The 23,045-nt window shown below is 37.2% G+C and overlaps 1 protein-coding gene across 1 annotated transcript in view; it reads right to left on the reverse strand.

Moving 5' to 3' along the window:
• LOC124802781 (Down syndrome cell adhesion molecule-like protein Dscam2) overlaps positions 1-23,045 on the reverse strand; it is an 866,453-nt gene that overhangs the window by 338,875 nt on the left and 504,533 nt on the right. Inside the window, exons 9-11 of the mRNA XM_047263777.1 lie at positions 2,706-2,887; positions 2,065-2,319; positions 1,845-1,989 (exon numbers count right to left, since the gene is read on the reverse strand). Of these exons, the coding sequence (XP_047119733.1) occupies positions 1,845-1,989; positions 2,065-2,319; positions 2,706-2,887 (582 nt within the window). The remainder of the gene's footprint in view (positions 1-1,844; positions 1,990-2,064; positions 2,320-2,705; positions 2,888-23,045) is intronic.

Below are 23,045 nucleotides of genomic sequence, written 5' to 3' on the forward strand. Positions count from 1 at the left end.
TTCATAAGAATCTTTGTGTTGGAAAGATTGGCAATCAATGGATACTGAACTTTTAAAAACTCTGCTTGTTGAATCTTGCTAGCAAGTGCTGGCAGCCAAAAGCAGTATCCAAAATCACAATTGATACCAAAATGTAGCTGTATCAATTCAACTCTGAAAAAAAAATTGACTGCCTTGCATTTGGTTATTCTCATTAGAGGTCAGCCCAACAAAATTGAAGAGAGAATGAAGTGTGATGAAAAGAATGGTGTGCACACTCTTTGCAACAAGTGGACACACCACTACGGTTGTTATGTATGATGATAAGACAGTTATTTCAAGTTGATGCTCTCAGATTCTGCCAAGATTCTTTGAACATGAGGAGAAAAGTCCAAAATCAGATTACAAGGGATACTGCTCCATCATGACACTGTGTTAAAGCACTGAACAGCAAAAATGATGACACTGCTTTAAGAATCATATCTATTAAACACTTCTTTGTCCAACTATAAGGTACTGATATAGGTCTGTCAAATTGCTTCCTGATCCGTACAGTGAAAGAAACCATTCTCACTGACTGATTTGAAACTCCAGAATCAGCAGTCATCTCTGTCTTCAATGAATAGAATCTACAATTCACAATTCAAATGTAATTATCTTCCAAAAGCGGCTTATTGAGAAGACTTTGCCAAGTGGTTTAGATGGCTGAAATGGTGCACAAAACCATTAGAGAAGTACTAAGAAATACTGTAAGTTTCAAAAGATGATGATTTTTTTTAACAGTTTGAAAATGTTCAGATCACTTGTAAAGTGCCAAACTCTTGTCAGAAATAAAAGGAAGTTTACAATACTGCATTTAATAATGGAACCCTCAAGCAGTCATAATCCTAATTCAAATATTCAAAATGTAGATCATGCTATCCGTATGGCACTAGGCTGTGATAATAAAGATTACTGAAGGATTGTATCAGTTATTATTAAAATGGTTTCCCCACATTTTACAAAAAGTGACAAATGCCTTAACATAATTTATAAGAACTAAAAAGCTATGTTTTTCCTGTACACTAACATTTCATTCATTTTGTGATGGAGCACTTTCTTTTTTATATTAACAACAGACACAATTCTACACAAAAGCAGTGCAGATGTGGAAAAATCCTAATATTCATTTGTGCCTTGATATCCATTTCCAAAAGTATGCCAAAAAGTGTTAATTTCAAGTTGCTGCTATAAACTACTTCCTCTGTGATACACTACCAGCTTGTATCTGGTATATCTATTCTGTTATTCTTGTTTGTTTGTTTCATTAAACTGTGTTGCTGTTGGAGCTTTTAAAGCACACATTGTTACAAAAATTAATGTTGATGGTATGGCAGGGATGGATATTAACATACCTCCACAAGTACAACAGTGCTTCCACTGAAATTGTGATATATTTAACGGTAAACAAAATTAAAAGTCCTGTTGGCAAAAAGAAGCAGTCACAGCCTGCAAAACAAGTATATATACAGTACATATTCATTTTCCCACATGCCATTTGAAAGTGGAATGGTAGAGAAATAGTCTGAAACTTTATTTTAATAATTCAAGGAAATGATGGGAAACCTATTTCAGGGTTGCCATTGGTCCTGTATAATGGTCCATGGAATAAATTAATGCACACTTTCACTCAGTCAGAGTGCAGAGATTCCTGTTTGAACTGTTAAAAAGGAAATATAAAGATAATAGGATAAGAAAGGAAAAAATGGCACATGCTGCAGTATAGGTTCCAAAATAGAGTCACAACAAGAAACTTGTTCAAAAGTTTCAATCATTTTTATCTGCTTTTGTGCATTTTACTGTAAACACTTCGCTAGAAACCTTACCGGTCACTATTGGAGAGTTTCTTGCCATCCAGCTCCCATGTTATTTCAGGTGTTGGATTACCAGAGGCAATGCATTTTAGAAAGACAGATGGACCAGGCTGTAAAGTGTCCTCCGGGAATGAATAGCGTAACTGGGGAGGTTCAACTGAAAATTAGAATGCTTTTAGAAACAATAAAAACAGAATTACATGTAATCACACATTTAGTAAATTTGACTTACACCTTCCACCAAGTTTTAATTCTGCACTTGCTTCAGCACTTTCTTGATCATTCCTAATGAAACATTGATACATTCCCTTGTCTTCCTTCTTAACAGATTCAATTGTTAGGATTGGTTCTTTATGATTAAGTGGTTTACCATCTTTCAACCAGCTAATAGTTTTAATTGGATTTCCTTCAAAGTTACATTTAAATGTAGCAGGACGTCCAAAATCTACAGTCTGAGTCTGCGGTTCTACACTTGCTGCAAGTGGAGCTGGAAACACAATAAATTTATTACTAATAAAATGAAACAGTTATTATTCTTTCACATTTACCCTACACATCTCTGAGAGATGCACATGGTTTTACTAGATACCAGGCAATTAATATCATTGATAAAGATAGGTCTTCTGTGGAGATATGAGAATGTGTAAAGAGTTGTAGTTAATTTTTCGGAAATTCAGTCAGACTGCTGTATGTACAAAAATTGGCAAATCGTATTTACTCATGAACTAAAATTTGCTAACCCGATGCTATTGAGAGTGTGAATGTTATTTCTGTGATGACACGAAAAATGTGAAAAGGTAAATGTATCCCTATTTACTTTATTAAATATTTGAAATATATTACTTCACTGTAGGAATGGTTTCCATGTATTACCTGTGACAGTAAGGACTGTCTCCACGCTTTCTCCTCCAACAGAGTTGTTTACAACACACAGATATTTTCCAGAATCATCCACTTTTGCCTCCTTGATAATCAATGTCCCACTGACTTGTTTGACACGCTCATCCAAAATTACTGGTTGTTTACGGGTTGTCCCATCTATATACTTGTACCATCTGCAACAGAGGAGGATTTATCTAAAGCCACACATTTATTATTTCACTACTTTAAACACATTTTCAGTCACTACAGTGAAATGTTATTGATGTAATATAAGAATTCAGATACAATTGTTAATTTTTGCATTACAGAAGTGTAAGCAAACGCATAACCATTTGACAATTCATTATGTTTCAAACAGAGAGGGTACAGACATATGCCACACTGATAAACTGGAATTCGTATGTGAAGTAGAGTAATGTGCTACAGTACAGCATCACATACAAAGCCCTGAAAATTAATGTCCCTCTTGTCCACCTACAGCTTCTTAGGAATATTTAATTGAACAAGTGTGCCTTAATAATAAGCCACCAAGGAGGTTCTGATGATTCATTACATTATTATATCTGGACTTAATTTTAAACTGATTGTATATTGCATTAACATAAATACAATTCAGGAAACACCTGCATTTTCATCTGAACAGCATTAGAAGACTGCTTACACAAAAGATCAGGCATCAATTCCTACTACCACAGCCAGATTCAATCTGGTCGTATCCTCACGATTCAAAAATAAGTATTTTACAGTTTTACTTTTCAATAATGCCAATACCATATTCAGTACAATGAAAATAATATTCTCATACAAACCTAATATATATAGCAATATTGTACTGTGGGTAACAGAATAAATGTAACATAGAACACCAACAAACATACAGTACATGCACAGAACATAATGGTAACTGCAAACAGCATACAATTAAAAACCTTTGCTGATGCCCAGCAGATATTTTTTTGTTCTTTTGGTATTGTGTTAAAATGAGCTATTCACCAGAATCAACAAACAGACAAAATCAATTCGCAGATAAGTGCCCTATTCCAGACAAATTTTTATTTATTTATCAAATGCCCTTTCTATCCAATTTTCTGTACATTTTAAATCCAATATTCTAATTTCATTTTTTTAATGCTTGTGTGTTGTGTGTGGAGTAATAATGTTTTGGTACAGCAGTTACTGCACAGATTAAAACCTGTATACGAAAACATAATGATACTGGTCAATGCTGTCTCAGTTTCTTTGATTTCCTTGACTGAAAAATGACTTCAGCAGATCATTTCCTTTACAGCTATCATACTCAGAAAAATGGCTGGAAAGGTTGCAATGCAACTGAAGGTATTTTGTACAGAATCAAAAATGTATTTCCTGTTTGAGCTATTTTTGATTAGTTCCATGTCAACAAATGGGAATCACAATGCAAAATATTAGGTGTAAATGTTAGATACAGTAAACTGAAGCGTAAGATAATCAATAAGGCTAACAATAGTGGAAAGATGAAAGAAAATTATCAATTAACTATGATAAGAAGAACAAGCACTACCTCAGAATCAAGAGTCATTAAAGTAAAGTAGTTCTATATTTTTATCTTGCTTTGGAGGCACTTCTCTCTTTCTCCCATTGTTTCGCCCAGTTCATAAAAATACACTACTACAGTGGAACCTCCCATAGTGAGCATAATTTGATCCAGAATCTTGCTCGTAGTGCGAAACACTTGTTCTGAGAAACACTTTATCCCATATAAATTAATGAAAAGTATGAAAAAAAAACAGTAATATTATTCATGACATATAACCAATTTTTTACTAGTAAGCTATCTATAGTCATTTTTTGACACAGCATCATCGTCAAATAAATTTGTAGTGCAAGATGCCACTGCTTCATTAGAGTGATGTACGATGCAACCGGTTCCCATGCTTTCAATATTTCTCTTACTGTGCCAAAAGATTGTCGTTGTTTTGTTGCACTCCGTCTGCAGGCCACAAGTGGCCCATCGCGTCCATCCGACCGCTGAGTCATCCTCAGTTGAGGATGCGGATAGGAGGGGCGTGTGGTGAGCACACCGCTCTCCCGGTCGTTATGATGGTTTTCTTTGACCGGAGCCGCTATTATTCAGTCGAGTAGCTCCTCAATTGGCATCACGAGGCTGAGTGCACCCCGAAAAATGGCAACAGCACATCGCGGCCAGATGGTCACCCATCCAAGTGCTGGCCATGCCCGACAGCGCTTAACTTCGGTGATCTCACGGGAACCGGTGTATCCACTGTGGCAAGGCCATTGTGTTCCAAAAGATTGCTGCTTTGATTTTGCTGCCTCCTCCTCTGCCCCCGAAGGACTCCTCTCCACAACTTCCTGCTGTGAAACACACACTAATCTCACTGGTCACTTCTTGGCTGTGCTCTTCCACAAGCTTATCAATATCATTGTTATCCACTGCTAGTCCTATGCTCTTGGCCAAAGACACGGTCTCGTTGACTACAGGCTCCGTAGGTAGTGACTCAAATGCCTCAGGGTCATGTTTGACAACACACTACAGAAAAAGCTTCTTCCATGCAGAGGTGAAAGTTCTCTCGGTAATCCTTCCCATGCCTTTTCGATCATCTTAATGCAGGCAATGATTTTGAAATGATATTTCCAAAACTCTCTTGAGAGTGAGATTGCTAGCTTCAGATAACTCAAAGCAATGCTCAAAGAGTGCTTTAATGTCAAGCTTCTTTAAGTTAAAAATAATCAGTAACTCTAAGCAATGCTCAAAGAAAGTAATCAGTAACTCTAAGCAATGCTCAAAGAATGCTTTAATGTAAACCTTCTTTAAGTTAGAAATAATCCTCTAGTCCATAGGCTGGAGCAACAGAGTGGTGTTGGGAGGCAGAAATTGGATCTTGATGAATTGAAATTCTTCAAGGAGGTGGTCTTGCAGGCCTGGAGAATGGGCAGGGGCGTTGTCCATAACAAGCAAGACATGGAGTGGCAGACTCTCCTAAGGACCAAACACTTCACTAATCGAATTACAATAAAGATCACATGTCACCCAAGCCTTGCTGTTGGACTTAAAAACATCATATTTAATCTGCTCTTCTGGATTTTGTACTTCTTGAAGGCTCGTGAAGTTTCTGAATGGTAAACAAGCAGCAGTTTCATTTCAAAATTTCTACTTACACTGACACAGAATAGCAGTGTGAGACGGTCTTCCATTGGCTTGTGACAGGGCAATGCATTCTCCTCTTCTGTTATAAAGGTATGCTTTGGCATCTTTTCCCAGAACAGGCCCACCTCATCACAATTAAAAACCTGTTGCAGCAGATAACCTTCAGAATCTACGAGCATCTTGAAGTTGCCGATGGAGTTCTCTGCTGCCTTTGTGTCAGAACTGGCTGTTTTACCACGTTTCACAAGGCTGTGGATGCCGGTTCTTCTCTTAAACTTCTCGACCCACCCACAGCTTCCCTTAAACACTTCTTTGGCTGCTGCTGATGATCTTGGCATCTTCTTGCGAGGTCAGCAAAAATCATTCTCACCTCCTCAGAAATTATGTTCTCATTTGTAGTGTCCTCTTGCAATTAATTTTCATTTATCCATATAAGGAGCAACCTTCTGACATCATCCAGAATAGAAAACTGTTGTTTAGATACCCTTGTCACTTCCTTTGAAGTATCTATCTCCTTAGTCTTGTTCTTGTTCTTGAGGACAGTGCAAACAGATGATGTAGATTGATTGTATATGCATGCTAAATCAGCAATGCTCTCACCTGGTTCTCACTTTTTAATGATTTTACATTTCATTTGTAAGGTCATTTTCTTTCTTTTATGCTCGTCTTCCTGCAGCTTTATCTTCAGGGACATTTCTATGAAGGTTATTAAAATTAGCACACAAAAACACTGTGTGAACACAAGTTTAGAAAAATGGGTGGTCACAAGCTGCATAAGATGGTAGCAGAAAGAACACTAAACCCAGAGCTCAGTATATGCTAAAGACAATGTCCATATGGCACTGCCGACAATGAAAGGTGTTCATATTATTGAATGTTTCTGCCACCGTGCATGAATGGCTGATGATGTCACATTAAATCATTGTCACTCGTTATGCAAAACATCGCTTGTTAAGTGAGTCATTGTCTTAGAATTTGTTTTGCTCATTATCTGAATTACGTGGTATGAGAGGTGCTCATTCAGCGAAGTCCCATTGTACTCTGTAAACATATGACTCTATGAAGTTTCTCGCATTTCTTTTTGCATTACTGTCTCCTGTAATTTCATATTAGAAAGTATGAATAACCCTTTTCATCTTATATTTTGTCTGAAGTATATCTATGAAAAATAGAAATAACCTCTGCTAATAATAAGTAAATAAATAGTAATGTACCGCAATGATTAGACTCCTCCAAAATACAAGTGAAATGTGTTACCAGAAATTCCATTACACATAATTTGCAAATTTCATTTTTTTATTCCTATTCCTGTGTGTTCAACCTGAAGTTTAAAAGAGTAAGAAAAATGGTTGCTTCTTTCATAAGAAAGTTGAAACAGAAGGAACATACAGAAATTTATACATAATTTTGTAAATTTGAATGCTTCATAGGCTTTGATATTTTATGAAGCAAACAAAAATGCTTTATTACAAAGTGAACTGAGCACAGAATCAACTGAAATAGTTAGTGTAAGGGAAGAAATTAAAATACACTGAACTATACAGTTTAGAACCATGGCTGATCATGGTACTCCAAAACAGTTTAAATGTTTTCAAAGTTTAACACTAATATCTCTACCATTCCCTGACACCTGCGCACTGGAGGTGGGAGGGGGAGGGGACATGCTCAATTCACAAACTCACAAATAACCACTATTAATGTTACTGTCCTCTCCAGATACCATGGAGAGGACAGTGGCAATGTGTGTGTAACTTATACATGTATCAATGTGTGTGTATTTATTTCTTCATCTGACAAGGATTTTCTCTGAAGGCTCACAATATCCAATAGTCTACTTTCAAATGTACCTGTCTGCTGCTCAATGCCTTCTCTATGTGGTGACAAGCAGTCTATTCTAATTCATACTGCATTGTAGTTAAGAAAAAAAGAATTACAGCCAAAATTACTGGTGACAAAAGGCTATACTTTCTTGCAGTTCCATATAATGATTTGAAGGTGGGTTTTTTCCTCTTAAGTTAACAAGCAAATTACAAACAAATAAATGAGGTTGAAAGTACAGAATGTTAAGTACAATGCAAAACAATGGCAACAAAATGGTCTGATTACCCATCAATCAAATTATAATATTAAATATGATGCAGGAATCTGAAAAACCTCTACAATTTGCACCACTACACAATGCAAGCATCACATCATCTGCCAGGTGAAAGACTGATTTCTCTGTTGATAACAATGTATACCACTGTTCACTCACCACCCAAAAATTGTAAGTTGTCCATTTAACTGAAGTTTGCATTTTCTAAATCCTCTTTCATAAAAAGCACTTTCCAACCAAAAAATGTCCTTAAGTGATCAAATTATTAATTTTTGCTACTTCACAGACACCAGCTTTATTTTTTCATTAATACTACATTTTTTAAACAATCATCATACAATTTTTGTTGCCGATTGTTAGTATAACTTCAGTGTTAGATTAAGCTCTTTACATGGAAATGACTCTTCCCCCCTCCCCAAAAGCTAATTATACTTAACAATGAGTCACTTAAATGTGCCACATCCATATAAACCAAAAAACCGAAACTTCCTATACGCTTACCGATATATGGGAACTGGGAATCCCTGTGCTGCACAAAAATCTACAAATATAGCACCGACTTTAACCTCCTTAATGTCAATGACTTTGGTATTAACCCTGGGGCGGACAGCTCCATTTGGCTCTGAAAAATCAAATTGTTCTTCTGACTGGAGATGATGAACAAAAGCAAGGGAATCCTACTGATTATCAAGGAAAAAGGACAGCAAATAATTGGAACAGATTACACTGTGTGTACTCCAGATTTTGTTAACTACACATTTTATTGTTTGTGCTCTAAATTACAAAATAATTTTGTTAACCAGAAGACATAATGAGAGTTTGATAGAAAACTTTCCATTTAAGAGCTTAGGAAGCAACTGTGCCAAAAATAAAATATAAAAGTCTCCAAGATTACATGTAATACTCCCAAAATATTACCAACACGTTAAGCTGTGAATTTCCAGTTGAGATTGGCATAAAAATTATGTGTAATTAACACAGGGCTTGTGCCACAGAAAACTTCAACTGAGACTTTTTTCTGTCCTTATTTTTTATTGCACTATTTATTTCTCTTTCCCCCAAATCTATCTTTACTTCTCACTCTGGACTGAAGCTCGCACAGTGTTTGCTAATGTACCACCTCTGACCTAATCTCTCTGATGACGTGCCCTTTATTTTTGTCAACCATGAGCTCACTGCCCCTCTCTCATCTTTGGGTATGATAGAACTGCCCTTACTTTTAACCTCTTCCAAGAAATCCCTTTCTCTTATGCAATGAAGAAAGTATTAGAGGTAGGTAGTGCCTTTCTCTTTTATATGTGTCTATTGCCAGTACAACACATTTTGTCTCCTAAAGGTAAATATTGACCACCAACTCTGTCACACAATTTAATACTAAACATGTGTCACAGAGACCTTCATGAAATAAATTTAAAAAAAATACAATTGCTCCTATCTATAATATACATATGTAACCATCAAACTGCCTTCAGAATGCGGGAAAGAAGTATTCAGGAGTAAAGACAAAAGGATAGCTTAGACAGAGAGAAATAATTAAAGAGCCTGATTGAGGATATTATCACACGAATTTCCTATTTGTTCTACAACATTTTCATTTTGTAAAATTAATTTCCTAACTTGAAATCAGTAATGAACCTAAATGTCCAAGCAATACATTATATCAATTTATTTTATTTTATTTTTATTGAGAGAACAACAGAGAGAATATTTATAGTTCATATTCTGTACAGATTGGAATTTCCTTCCATAATTAGAGTAACAATTCTTTGTAGTTAACCAGACTTTTTTTTATTTTTTAAGGAAGCATTTTTCCTTACCGATAAACAGGAACAGGGAACCCTGAGCAAGGGCATAGGCCAACGAAACTAGTCCCTAATAAAATATCCTTAAATTCTACTATTTTTGTTGTAACTTTAGGTCGGACAGCTCCTGTAGGTTCTGAAACAACATTTCAAAAACGTCATGTAGAACCTATCTGTCATACAACAAAAAATGCTGCAATAAAATTTGTCACAGAAGAAGTATCTATTTTTCACCCACTAAAACAGAAACAATTTTAATTGGCCTGAAAGATACACAAATTTAAAATTATGCTTGAATCCCTAGCACTCAAAAGTATATACCATTTCTTTAATCGGGATAAATATGGGAACAAGAAATGGAAAAGTGATAAAGTAAAGAAAAGTCCATATAAATGTTGGATTAGGAATGACACCAACTGTATTTATTATCTTTTTCTTTGATTAAGTACCTGTCCACAAACTCTTTTCTCTTCCTGTAATCCCAACTTCTTCCGGATAAAGGGTGGTCTGTATCCTTACGTTCCTCAATTTTTCCATGTTTATAAACTAGCAATACTGCTGTTACCATAACATTAATTGCTCACAGCCATTTCAGAATCAGGATGATGTGGCTGCAGATTTACAGCACAAAATACAGCCTAGTAGGTGAATGGGTGTGAAATGTTTAACATCACACATTAGCAAACAAAGATGGTCGTTATACATTTATTTGGAGCCAAGAAGAATTTCATATAACCCAAAAATTCTAGAGAAATATATAGTTGTAAAATTATACTGTCTCAAAAAACTGGAGTACTTCCACCAATCCCTATATGGGAATATACGAATGGATGTACGAGTGCAGGTTGCAGACACATGGCTGACAACATATGGAAGTTCGGGCCTGATCAGGAGTCGTTCTTAGACAGCATAACGGTAAGGCAACTGCGATAGGTAAGCGGGAAATCAGAGTTTGAGTCCCATTCCAGCACAAATTTTCATTGTTGTCATTCTATTACACAGCTGGGGTTGTCCATATTTGATACTGTGAATAAATTTCAAGTATTTTGTAGTAGCTGAAGTTGCCACATTGTCTGTTGGAAGGAACACTGCATCATACTTCTGAACAATACAGGTACTACAATATTGTATTTTGAAAAATTATCTCTATGATACAGCCTTTCTAGAACCTGATTACATATTGTAATTCATTTTATAAGAAATAATACAAGTAATGAAAGGGTTAAATAACAAATCAAAAATCCAATTTCTGTGTCTGCTATGAGAAAAAAAACCTTCCCCTACTATATTTATGAAACCACCGCTGATGATGCTTCATCAATAAAAGCAAATGCATCTATTGTAACACTGTCTTAAGCTGCAGTACTCTCAAGACAAAAAAAATCCATACATATTATAAAAATAGATGTATGTATGTTTCTGTTTATGTACGTATGTCCCACATCTCCTCCTAAACCACTAGAACAGTTTCAACAAAACTTCATACACATATACCTCACTGTCAAGCCAAAATCACTATGAGGGTAAGAACCAGCTATCTATCAAAGGGGTGGTGGTGGAGCTGAAAAAGAAGCGTAGCTTGCGATGCATGAATGTCCAGATTTTATGCACCCAGTATTTGAGAATGACAGCATTCATCAACTTGAACAAACTTTACACATAACTTTAAAACTTTAAAAACATTTTTCTCACTGACAATCTCTACAAAATGGTGGAAGGAAAGAAGCTTATTGCTTACTTTTTCTGCTGTTTGTGCAGTATCAGTACTACATGGGGCATGATGTTATAATTTATTACTTCTTTATTACTAATTGTACTCATGATACTTTTGCAGACTTTATACACATATAGCACTGAATGTAACTACAAAAGTATATTATTATAGTATATGTAGTTCAGGAGACAGAACATCACAAAGAATGAGAGGCATGAATAACTGCCACATCGTGCATGACATTTAAATTTATTACTTCTTTGCTGTGTGAAAAACTGCCACACTGTGGATGACATTTAAATTTATTACTTCTTTGCTGCTAACTGTATTTGCAGCAAATTTTGCAACCAGTGTCCATATATGTCACTGAATGTTCCTACAATATTATATCATTGTATGACACACAGTTCAGGAGACATGATGTCATAAACAACGAGATGTGAAAAAGCTCCCACATTGAGCATGACTTTTAAATGTATTACTTCGCTGCTACTAATGTCATTCACAACACATTTTGCAACGAGCATCCATATATGCTGCTGAATGTACCTACAAAATTATATCATTGTAGGACATAACTTCATACTTCACGAGGTATGATGTCATAGATATTAGCACAAGGCCAGATGCTTCATGGTATGGGCATGGGCACACAGCTATAAATAAATACGTGGGCAATACTGGGTTTCTCTGCGAGTAATAAATATATAATAGCTACTGCAAAAGATGGACATCCAAATGAACATACCTCACTGAGTTCATTTATATTACCTAGCACTTATATGTGTTTCAGTAACTGTTTACATGTGTTGTACAGGATCATAATGTTCTCCTTTAATCCTTGTCAACAGTATTTTTATACAATACCAGATGAAGAAACAGCTATGGTAAGTTCTATGACTTGGCTTTGAGAGAGAGCCGTTGGTTCTGCACATGCTGCTTGGTTACAGAGTCAATTAGTCATATTCTCATATACAAAAATAATGTTGGAATTCTTGTGTTGTTCTTTGTGATAATTAGCACAGTGCACAATACTCGACATTATAATTAAAAAAAGTTAAATGATTTGTGTACATAAATGAAACAGAAATGAATGCTATCGAAAGCCTCACCAGTGTCATTGTCAACAAACTTGAATCAAACACAGAGAGAATAAATTTGCACACAGCAGCAGCTGACAGGTGTACAAAGACAGTAACAAAAGTATCTGGTTTCAGAAGCAGAGTTTTCATTTGGTAAAAAAAGAGAAAAGAATAAGAAGAAATTAGATTGTTTATTATTTTCCCTTACTAATAAACACTGAAGAAAATTAAATATAATAAGCATATTAGGAACAACTGAAAATGAAATTTCAAAAACATCTGTCTCTTCACAGCCCTTTCTGTCCTGTGAATATTATATTGTTTATGTTCAGAAACTAAGTCAACCAATGTTACACATTACCAACAAAGAAAATGGTGGACAATACTTGCCTAAAATTAGGTACAGGAGATGCTTGACTCAAACACAAGATATCGCCTTCCAAATTCACTTTTAATGTCTTTTCTTGCAGTTTGCTTCCAGAAACTTTTGGGGCTACACTACTTGTTGGCTCTTTAAAATGCAAAAGACTCAGTATTATTAAATGAACGCATTCTGGATTTTTAACTTATCACTTGAGATACACAATGCATAGATTATCCAGTGTATTTATGTATGAAAATTGTGTTCTTATGTTTTCACTGTGTGAAAACACACTACATTTTTTTCAGATTATAAGATTAGAGGTTAGGCCTCTGTTCAGCATGTGAAACACCAGCATTAAAGCAAAACAGATCATAAACCATAATCAGTCACAGTTTGATTTGCTGTTATTCAATGTGGCATTTTGAACCTTAATACCTCACTGTCAGGGATAAGTTCAGTATATTAAATGTCATATCACATAATTCGATACACAGGCATAGTGCCATCTGTAAATTGTGGCAAGGTGTCAGCTTCTTTTCAATCAGTTACTGTTTGAGTTGCCACTGTAATCTCATCATCCCATCTGCTCTCCAATCTACTTGCCCAGCTCAGCAGTGATCACTTCTTTTTAAGGGATTATCAATTTCCAACAGTTCAACTGGTGTGGTCCATCCTCTCAGTCACTACAAATATTCTTTCCACTAGTTTCTCATGTAATGAAAAATAATCAGTTTACTTTTGATACTGATAAATTTTCCTAAGGGTTTTCATTGTACTTACACAACATATCTTCATTTTTATTATTCCATTTCACATATTTCCATTGTTATTCATAATAATTCAAGCTTAAATCAGTGACAGTGGGCAAATTTTTTCTCTGGTTTCATACAATGACACTGCAATATGTAAGCATGATAACAAATTCCAGTGATAGCAAGTTCTGTATGACATAACAAACAATAGTCTCAAGTACGTGTAATGCCAATATATGGTTGAGTTTAAAAATAAAATCTGAGAAATTCAAATGTATCTGGGATTCCAGATGTTCAATGTGAATGGCAAACAGCAGGTGCCGCTCACTAAGTCCAGAATTTATAAAATATTCGAATAACTGGAAGAGAGCGAAGCATGTAAAGATGCTGAATTGCTCCAAGCCGAACTTCATAGTCTTCCTCATACACTGATAAGGAACATTTGGAACACATGGCCTTGCAAGGGGGTGTGCATCCTGCCACCTGAGAGAATACGTGAAAAATTTGACTCCTAGGTTTCTCTTGATGCTACAAATCACTTAACAATTCAAGAAACTATGACAATTGTATGATTCAGAAGCCTTCATGACGGATAACAACACAAATGTAGCCAGCTATTGTTTTAGAACAATATCAAAATCTGTAAAGATAAAATTCTTCCAAAAGCTTCAAGTCATATGCTCCAAACATACAACCCTAACAGCCTGATATTCAAGCTACAATATCTCCTGTACGAAGCTTACAACTACTTCCCTTGTCTGATTCATTAAGATCTGATCCTAAAGGCGCAAGATAAATCTACAATATGTACACAGTTCATTAATGTTTTAGTGTTAAGTGCTTAAATACTTGCCTAAAATTTGGGACAGGGTATCCTTGGCTCATACAAAGAATTGCACCTTTGTGCCCAGTATGTAACAGTTTTGATTGAAGCTTATCACCTGCTAGTTTTGGTGCAACACTGTTTGTAGGTTCTGAGAATAGATGAACATTTTTAGACTCAACATCTTCATCATGAGAGAACTATGTTGCCTGAATGTTGAGCAACTGATTTATATGAAAGGAAAGTGTAAAATGTTTTGAAAAACCATCTTCCCAAGTGAAATAATCAACTTCCATGGATGAAATGAAACGTAAGAAAGAAAAATCCATTATTTCAAATTGTGCACTTTTATTATTAGATAGATTAGCGTTGCCATGTTTCAAAAAGAAGAACATGATTAAGCAATATCATTTCAAACTAATCAGTATGTACACTTCATGTTGCAAGTACATTTTTTTAAACAGTTTGTATTACTTATCACAAAATTTCAGAAGCATATTCCACTGCTAGTTTTCTCTTTATTGACCTGTTTGTTATTCAAGTATCCCATATTATCCATCATTCATGATTTGATCCCACATTAAAAATGCTTTATCCTAGCTTTCACATTACTGTTTATTAATAACCTTTATTTCCTGATGTTGTTACACCTTTCTCTGTCATGTCTTCCTTTACTTATCTTCTCCTGAAAATCTAGATTCTTGTTTTTCATTTGAAAAACAGGTATTTGATTCACAATATCATCTGTGAAGCATATTCTGTTGACATAAACTGTTAACAAAGCTTTTCTAGGATTGAACTTTTAAACTCGTCATACCCATTAGCCTTTAATTGTTGTTTGTGCATCAATTCATAATTCTCTTGAACAGGTGGCAGACAATTCTTAAATATTTCATAGATAAGAGTAACAGGTAGTAAATTTTCTAAAGAAAAACACAGGCCATAGGAGGCCATAATATTCCTTACTAATTGTGCAATTGGCCGATTTGAACATTTATGACATTTTCAGATACATGTGGATAACGATCACATGATTTATCACCTCAGATGTGGCACATAAATCAACTTATTGTTCCATACATGAGGCCACATTTTACATAGCCCATATACAACATAACATGTGGATGAAACCATGCTGTGTATAAACTATGCAAAATGTGGCCTTACATATGGAATAATAATCTGATTTACATGCCAAATCTACTATGATAAATCATGTAATGGTTATCTGAACATGCTTGAAAGCAACAAGCATCGAAAAGACAAACATCAAAAACAGCTGACCACACAGTTAATAATGAATATTACAGCCTACATAGACTGTACGAACTTCCAGTATGGTGGAATAACTGTACGTTAACAACTCCTGTTAAGTGCTACAACAAAAAACCAGCCAAAGCTGCAAATTTCACTCAATGACTAGTTTTGGGCCAGGAGACATTTTCAAATCATAGCCGAAATGGTATTTCTGGAAACACAATTTTGACTATCTATCATGATCTGAAAATGGGTCCCAGTCCAAAACTAGCCATCAAGTGAATAAATAAGTTAAATTCCCAGGCCAAAACTAGTCGTGAAGTATATAAAAAAGTGAAATTTATAACTTTGGCTGGCTTTGTGTTCTACTACTATAGACTATGTTTCCATTTACAAAAAAGTTTTTAGAGGTTGTGGCCTCACACGTAAACAAAATAATGAGGAAGTTAACTGATAGGGGAAAGTTTACAGAATCACATAAGACAATTACATGTATCAATTTTTCTTCTTATGGGCAAGACTATTAACGAACTAAATTCCTTTCATCAAAGAAAAATGATGAATGACTTAGTATTAGCAATTGGGCAGAATTTTTCAACATAGTGAATGAAAACAGCTGACCACACAGTTAATAATGAATATTACAGCCTACATAGACTGTACGAACTTCCAGTATGGTGGAATAACTGTACGTTAACAACTCCTGTTAAGTGCTACAACAAAAAACCAGCCAAAGCTGCAAATTTCACTCAATGACTAGTTTTGGGCCAGGAGACATTTTCAAATCATAGCCGAAATGGTATTTCTGGAAACACAATTTTGACTATCTATCATGATCTGAAAATGGGTCCCAGTCCAAAACTAGCCATCAAGTGAATAAATAAGTTAAATTCCCAGGCCAAAACTAGTCGTGAAGTATATAAAAAAGTGAAATTTATAACTTTGGCTGGCTTTGTGTTCTACTACTATAGACTATGTTTCCATTTACAAAAAAGTTTTTAGAGGTTGTGGCCTCACACGTAAACAAAATAATGAGGAAGTTAACTGATAGGGGAAAGTTTACAGAATCACATAAGACAATTACATGTATCAATTTTTCTTCTTATGGGCAAGACTATTAACGAACTAAATTCCTTTCATCAAAGAAAAATGATGAATGACTTAGTATTAGCAATTGGGCAGAATTTTTCAACATAGTGAATGAAAGAAAAAATCTTATAAGACTTGAAACAAAAAAGAAATTGCTGTGAAATAAAAACAAAACAACTACTAAATTACAGGAATTCTTCAATAGTGCCCACTTCCGTACATCTGTGAAACCAAAATCTGCTGCTGGACAACATCCAGTATCATGCTGTGTTCCTCCTCCCTGTGTATTGTAACAAGCTTGGATCACTCTTGGCTTGCTATCCACAATGTGGTAGAGACACTGCTGCTCAAGTCTGCCCACTCACTGACGGCGGCCTTCCTGAGGTCATCCAACGTGTGACGAGGTTTCCTGCAGTGGTGCACTGCCAGTTAAGACAGGCTGCAGGCATGCTCAATCGGGCCTGTGCCTGCAGATATTACCATGTGGCTGATTCTTGTCTCCTGAAGGAGGAGTTCACATGGCATGTAATGCATTGTCATCTTGAAAGTTAATGGTAGGGCTGGAATATTGGCAGAGGGATCATTTCCCAATACTGTATATCCCTCACATTAGCCTCGATAGCAGTGAGCGAAGTATGATATATGGATATCAGCCCAAAATGTGCCTAATCCTACCAGGCCTCCATCACATTCTCCTATGACAATCTGCAGTATCCACACACAGCCTGCAGTCAGTGGTGAAGAGAACCTGATGCTTATTTATTTATCACACGAAATTTTTAAAAGTCACATTTATGAACATAAACTAAGGATAAAATTCATAAAGAAACATCTAGATTACAAATATAGTTAACTGGACTATCCACTCCTCTTCAAGCAGTCATCAAATTGTCCTGTGCAGGCCCTTAGTGAACATGACTGCATTATATGCAGGATTGTCTGCTTTTATGTTCTAAACTCATATTTCAGAGATGTGTTTTAGTTTCCATTTAGACACTGAATCCATACATTTGCCATGCTTGGATCTAACTTGATATTATTTACTTTTTTAAGCATGTATGATCCACAAATGTTGGTTTCCTAGAGCAGAGTTGTTTAATATATATGTAACCTGAGAACAAATTAAAAGGAAGCTGTTGATTGTTTCAATTTTTTCTAAGTCCTATAAGAGGTGCTTGTTGCCTTTGCAGTTATGGTGGAGGTACATGGCTTAGAACTGGTAGCCAGAAGCTGGCAGTGCTATCAATCAAACTTGAAATCATTCTCACAGTGGTATTTAGCTCAGTGTATTTTTTCTTGGTGTAGGGGTTGCAAAGAAAGATTGTCCCATCAGAACCTTGACGGCACTGAGCAGCCCATCACTTATGGTTTCAAAACTCTTTCCACAGCTTCCTACATGGGGTGATGTTCCTCCTCATTACTGACCATAACCCATTGGTTTTATTGTTTGGCCCTGGTTCTGAGCTGCCACATAGAACTGGCCACCAGTTGCAGTGGCTGGCCCTCTTTCTCAGTAACTATTCTTATGGCACTCATTACTGCTCCACCACCAGCATGCCAACGCTGATGCACTTTCACGCTTATCAGTGGAGACCGATCCAGAGTTCGACTGGCAAGAGGCAGGCTCTTGTGTCCACGTTGGATGATGCCTTGCAGAAATCCCTGCCGGATTTTCTGTTGACAGCATGAGAAATCACAACTGCCATGATTGCTAACCAACTTTTCTGGAAAATTGTTTCAGCAATCCAGATGGGTTGGCCAGAACATATCTCATCTGGTGCAAATCCAGCGCTGCATGCTATTTTCTCCTCCGGACTCAATTCAACATTGTCAGATAGTCCCCAAGCTTGCCACACAAGAGCAATGTTGTTGCACAATTGTCTCCCTGGCATTGCATCCTTGCAATCTTCAGTTGCCACATGCAACACACTGGAGTATGACTCACATCAAGACAATGGCACGGTGTCTTTTCTGCTAGCCGGAAATCAATTGTGACATGAAAGAGCTGTTACGGGCTTGTGGGGTTGTGCTCAGAACCCAGCTGCACCACCATGCCAGTTCTCGCCACAGCCGGTCCTGGAGCACTTCTGGAAGAGAGTGCACAGAGATTTCATAGGAAGCATATGGTTGCTCGCAATCAATGCATTGTCGAATTTTCTGTACACAGACAAGATGTCATCCACATTATCAACTGACACTGTCTGTGTGTTGCCCTTTATTTTTATCTCTAAGGGATAAACTAGGACCCTCAGGTCTGATAATCATAGGCAGCTTATGTCACCCGAGTTTGAAGCCTTTTCCATCCACAATGGTAGTCAGCATTTGACTACTACCCCATTTCACATGGTTTCTGATGTGGAGATGGAGCACTTTATGCGTACATTCAAGACCCAGATGAAGAAGTTCATGTGTGCCTCTTTCTGTTGACTTTTCTGGCTACATACTGGGCAACACCAGTCAGTGGGTGAATCCCAGAACAACGTTTGCATTGGCACCATCCACAGCATCCCCTGGATTTGTTGTACCCTGAGTCACATGCCATGGATCGCCATGGTCTGCCACATTTTCCTCTGGGCTGTTTGGGCCCAGTCCTTCAGCCAGTGGCTGGGGTGCCTGCTAGGTATCAAGGTGGGCACACAAAGATCAAAAGTTGTTTGTGGGGAATGCTGGGGGAGCAGCTGACCCATCATGCTAATCAGTTGCACCCATGGCCTGTTGGAGCATTACTGCTACTTCCAGTTGGCTGAGCGCCAGAGTTGATTGCGATGCTGTTCCTGGAGTGAGCTCCCATTTGTAGCAGCATGCCTCATGTTGCCACCCCCTCTGCTTTCTTCCCTTCACCTGCATCCTCGGGCCCTGGTGTGGCTTGTGCCTCTCTCTGCTATGCTGGAGCCCATGGATTTTGATTCACCCTCCCTTCTGCTACTCTCCCTTTGTTGATGCAGTTTTCCCACTGGCACCAATAGATCCATTGTTGCCACAGACTCTGTGTCCTTCTACCCTTTCAGCGAAGCTGGCAGCATCTGTACTGCCTCCTTCAGCAGTCAGTCCACTATCAGATTCAACGGCAGTCTCTCCAGTTCCACGCCGGAGGTCACGACGCTAGGCTGGCCATTTTTGTTCCCATGCAGCCTTTTCAGGGGTGAGGGATCTAGTATCCCCATCAGCAGACGTCCTGATGGAGATATATGAACAGGCATGGAGTAGCCCAGGAACCTGCCACAGAGAGCACAGGTGCTGGTGTTTACTTGCGAGTGGCAGTAAGAGGAGAAGGGCAGTGCTCCTGCTGAGTTAGACCATTATGGACTTAGCCCAGCATTTGTGCCAAGAGTTGTTGTGAGTTCAATCATTAGCCACCCACACCAGCCGCATGCCAGGTTATTGTAGTGCTTGTATCACCCTGGGTATGGGTGCTCGACTTCTCATAGTTCGATTCACATGGCGTGTTAGTTGTGTTCGTAGGGTTCTGTTGTCCGATTGTTACCAAGTCACTGCCAGCCTGTGAAGTGCCACACCAGTCATGTCGAATAGGGGTGTTGTCACATCTAATGACAATACTAAACTGGAAATGACCCTTTGAGGATTGTTGACCAAGTGAACAATGTGCATTACATAGCTCCACTGAGAAAGGTGGTTCGTTTCAACTCCATTACACAGGTAGCGATTTCCTGTGATCAGAAAGATATTTAGAAAGAAGTTTCTGAAAACCTTTTTTCAGCAGTTTATTATTATTATTATTATTACTACAAAAACAAAAAAAGGCTGTCATCAACCCAGCATTGGTTTGGCATGGTGATGGCATGCCACTGTCTTTCTCTGAACTGACTTCTCCAGACATTTGTACAGGGAGCTGTGGTGCAATATAAACTCCAAAACACAGTGAAACTTGACATTTTCCACATAGTTGAGAGAAGTAATAAGTGACAGATAAAGATCTTAGTACAGGCCGGAAACTGAACCTGAGACCTTCACATCTACAGCCTGGTACTTTAGTAATGAGGCATTGAGCCTATAAATTTACAAATGTGGAAATGAATGGAGAATGTCAAGATATCCAAATTCTTCCTGCACTCATCAAAAATGGTGTAGCATGTCTTGCTATACTAATTCATCATATAATGTAAAGAGCATAATTTTTATTGGGCATTTCTTCTGTCAGAAATAAGATGTTATCGCATTTCCAAAGTCTGATACTGAAATTTCACATGCCCATAAATGTTTTAAGTTGTTCTTAAGTGAAATATGCAAACTAGTGCCTGTAACTGTGTGTGTGTGTGTGTGTGTGTGTGTGTGTGTGTGTGTGTGTGTGTGTGTTTGCACAAGCACTTTTGCAAGGAATTCTCTCAGGACAATTGTTATCACATTCACCAACTTTCCATATCTCTTTACTCTCATTCTCCTGCTGCCTTAAGGGTAACTTACATTGTGATAGTCACCAACACAGTTAATACTTTCTTGCTCACGGCCATTGGCATGGCTGGAATCCAAACGGTGAATAAGCCTAACAAATCCCCTGTAGAAACTAACAAAACCAACTAGTTCAGCTCATCCATGCTGTACACACACACACACACACAAACACACACACACACACACACACATCTGGAGTGTCATATGGCTTTTAAAACTTTACCATGAATGTTAGGCAGATGTCAGGATGCGAATAGTTGCAGACAGTTTTTTCATCTCTTATCAGGGAACAATATTCTTCTTTGTATATCAACTGATAAGTGAGTTACAGATCCCAGTCCACAGTGAATAGTTTATAAGTTTATTTTTCTCTTGTACTACAATAATGGAAATTCCTGCTGTACACACATGCACACACGCACGCGCACACACACACACACACACACACACACACACACACACACACACACACACACACACATAACATGAGGCCATGGGTTTGTGTTTGAGTGTGGTTGAGTGTGGTTGTGTGTGAATGTGTGTACTTTTAGTAAAAAAAGAGCAAGAGCTTGGAAGCTAGCGCAAGTACTGTTTCCTGTTACATGTTTCTGTGCTCCGCACATCAGTCTACTATAAGTCAGCAGCTGCCTTCTCTTGTATTAGTTGTTTGTATTATGTGTTTCTGTGCTCCGCACATCAGTCCACTATAGGTAAGTTGTTGCCTTCTCTTGTATTAGTCAAATATCATTTGGCCTGAGATAATCAGAGTATCATAAGAGAATAATCTGAACATAAGCTCATACGTGGGAGCAACTACTAACAATATTAACACTTTATTTTTAAGGAGAAAGGTACAACGTGCATGAACAGATGTCCTTACAAAGATTTGGAAATGTAAAAGTGTGTACAGGCTCGCAGCTATAACATTGAACACATTGCTTTTTATTGGTGGGCTGACTGAGAATCTAAATATGAACATGACAATGAAAATCAACATGAGGAAAATAAGCTTGGCATCAGCTGGAGCTTTCTTAAAATGTGACAACAGAATGAAGAGTTGAAATTTTACAGAAACATGAACTATTTGTGATACCCCTGAAATCTTAATCTAATTCAATTGCCACAAAAGAAAATCATTTAACTGCTGTGGCTGATTATCCTGAAAAATATAAGAGCAAAGACTTGGTACATACACACTCCTATCATATCGGCACCATTTCTACATGTCAAAGAAACTGACTTGTGTGCAGTTCTATCTATCCATTTGGTATTAAGTTTCTTGACTTTCTGAAGGTTGTGGTCTGCCAGAAAATGATCTCATCAGACCTCAAAGACGAAACCACTTGAGTGACAATACCTTTCTCCTGCTTTTTCAATGTCCACAGAGTTTCTCCAGCTTACAATGCACAGAACTGAAATATGCTAGTCTTGGTCACAAATACAATTTTTATTTATCATCTCATTATTACATGTTTCAGTATAATCTGGTCATCAGATCCCTCAAAAGCAGTATACAGTATCCTGTCACCTCCTACTACATTCTGCAACAGTGGCAGTGCCCAACGAATTATAGTAACTTGTTGAAAACATTTGGAGGCCAATGGCAGAAGAAGGAAAAAAGGTACAGGAGAAAAAGCTTCCTGGATGTTGGTCATACAGTGAAATGCTGCATTCAGCTATGGCACATGTATGATCAAAAATATGGTCAACAGACAGAACTGTGTCTCGTATGAGTTTAAGACCAAGTTTGCTTCACAGCCTGAATCTGTAAGGAATGTTTACACATTTTTAGCTTATG

Source organism: Schistocerca piceifrons, chromosome 6 (assembly GCF_021461385.2).
Source record: "Schistocerca piceifrons isolate TAMUIC-IGC-003096 chromosome 6, iqSchPice1.1, whole genome shotgun sequence".
Classification (NCBI taxonomy): Eukaryota; Metazoa; Arthropoda; class Insecta; order Orthoptera; family Acrididae; genus Schistocerca; species Schistocerca piceifrons.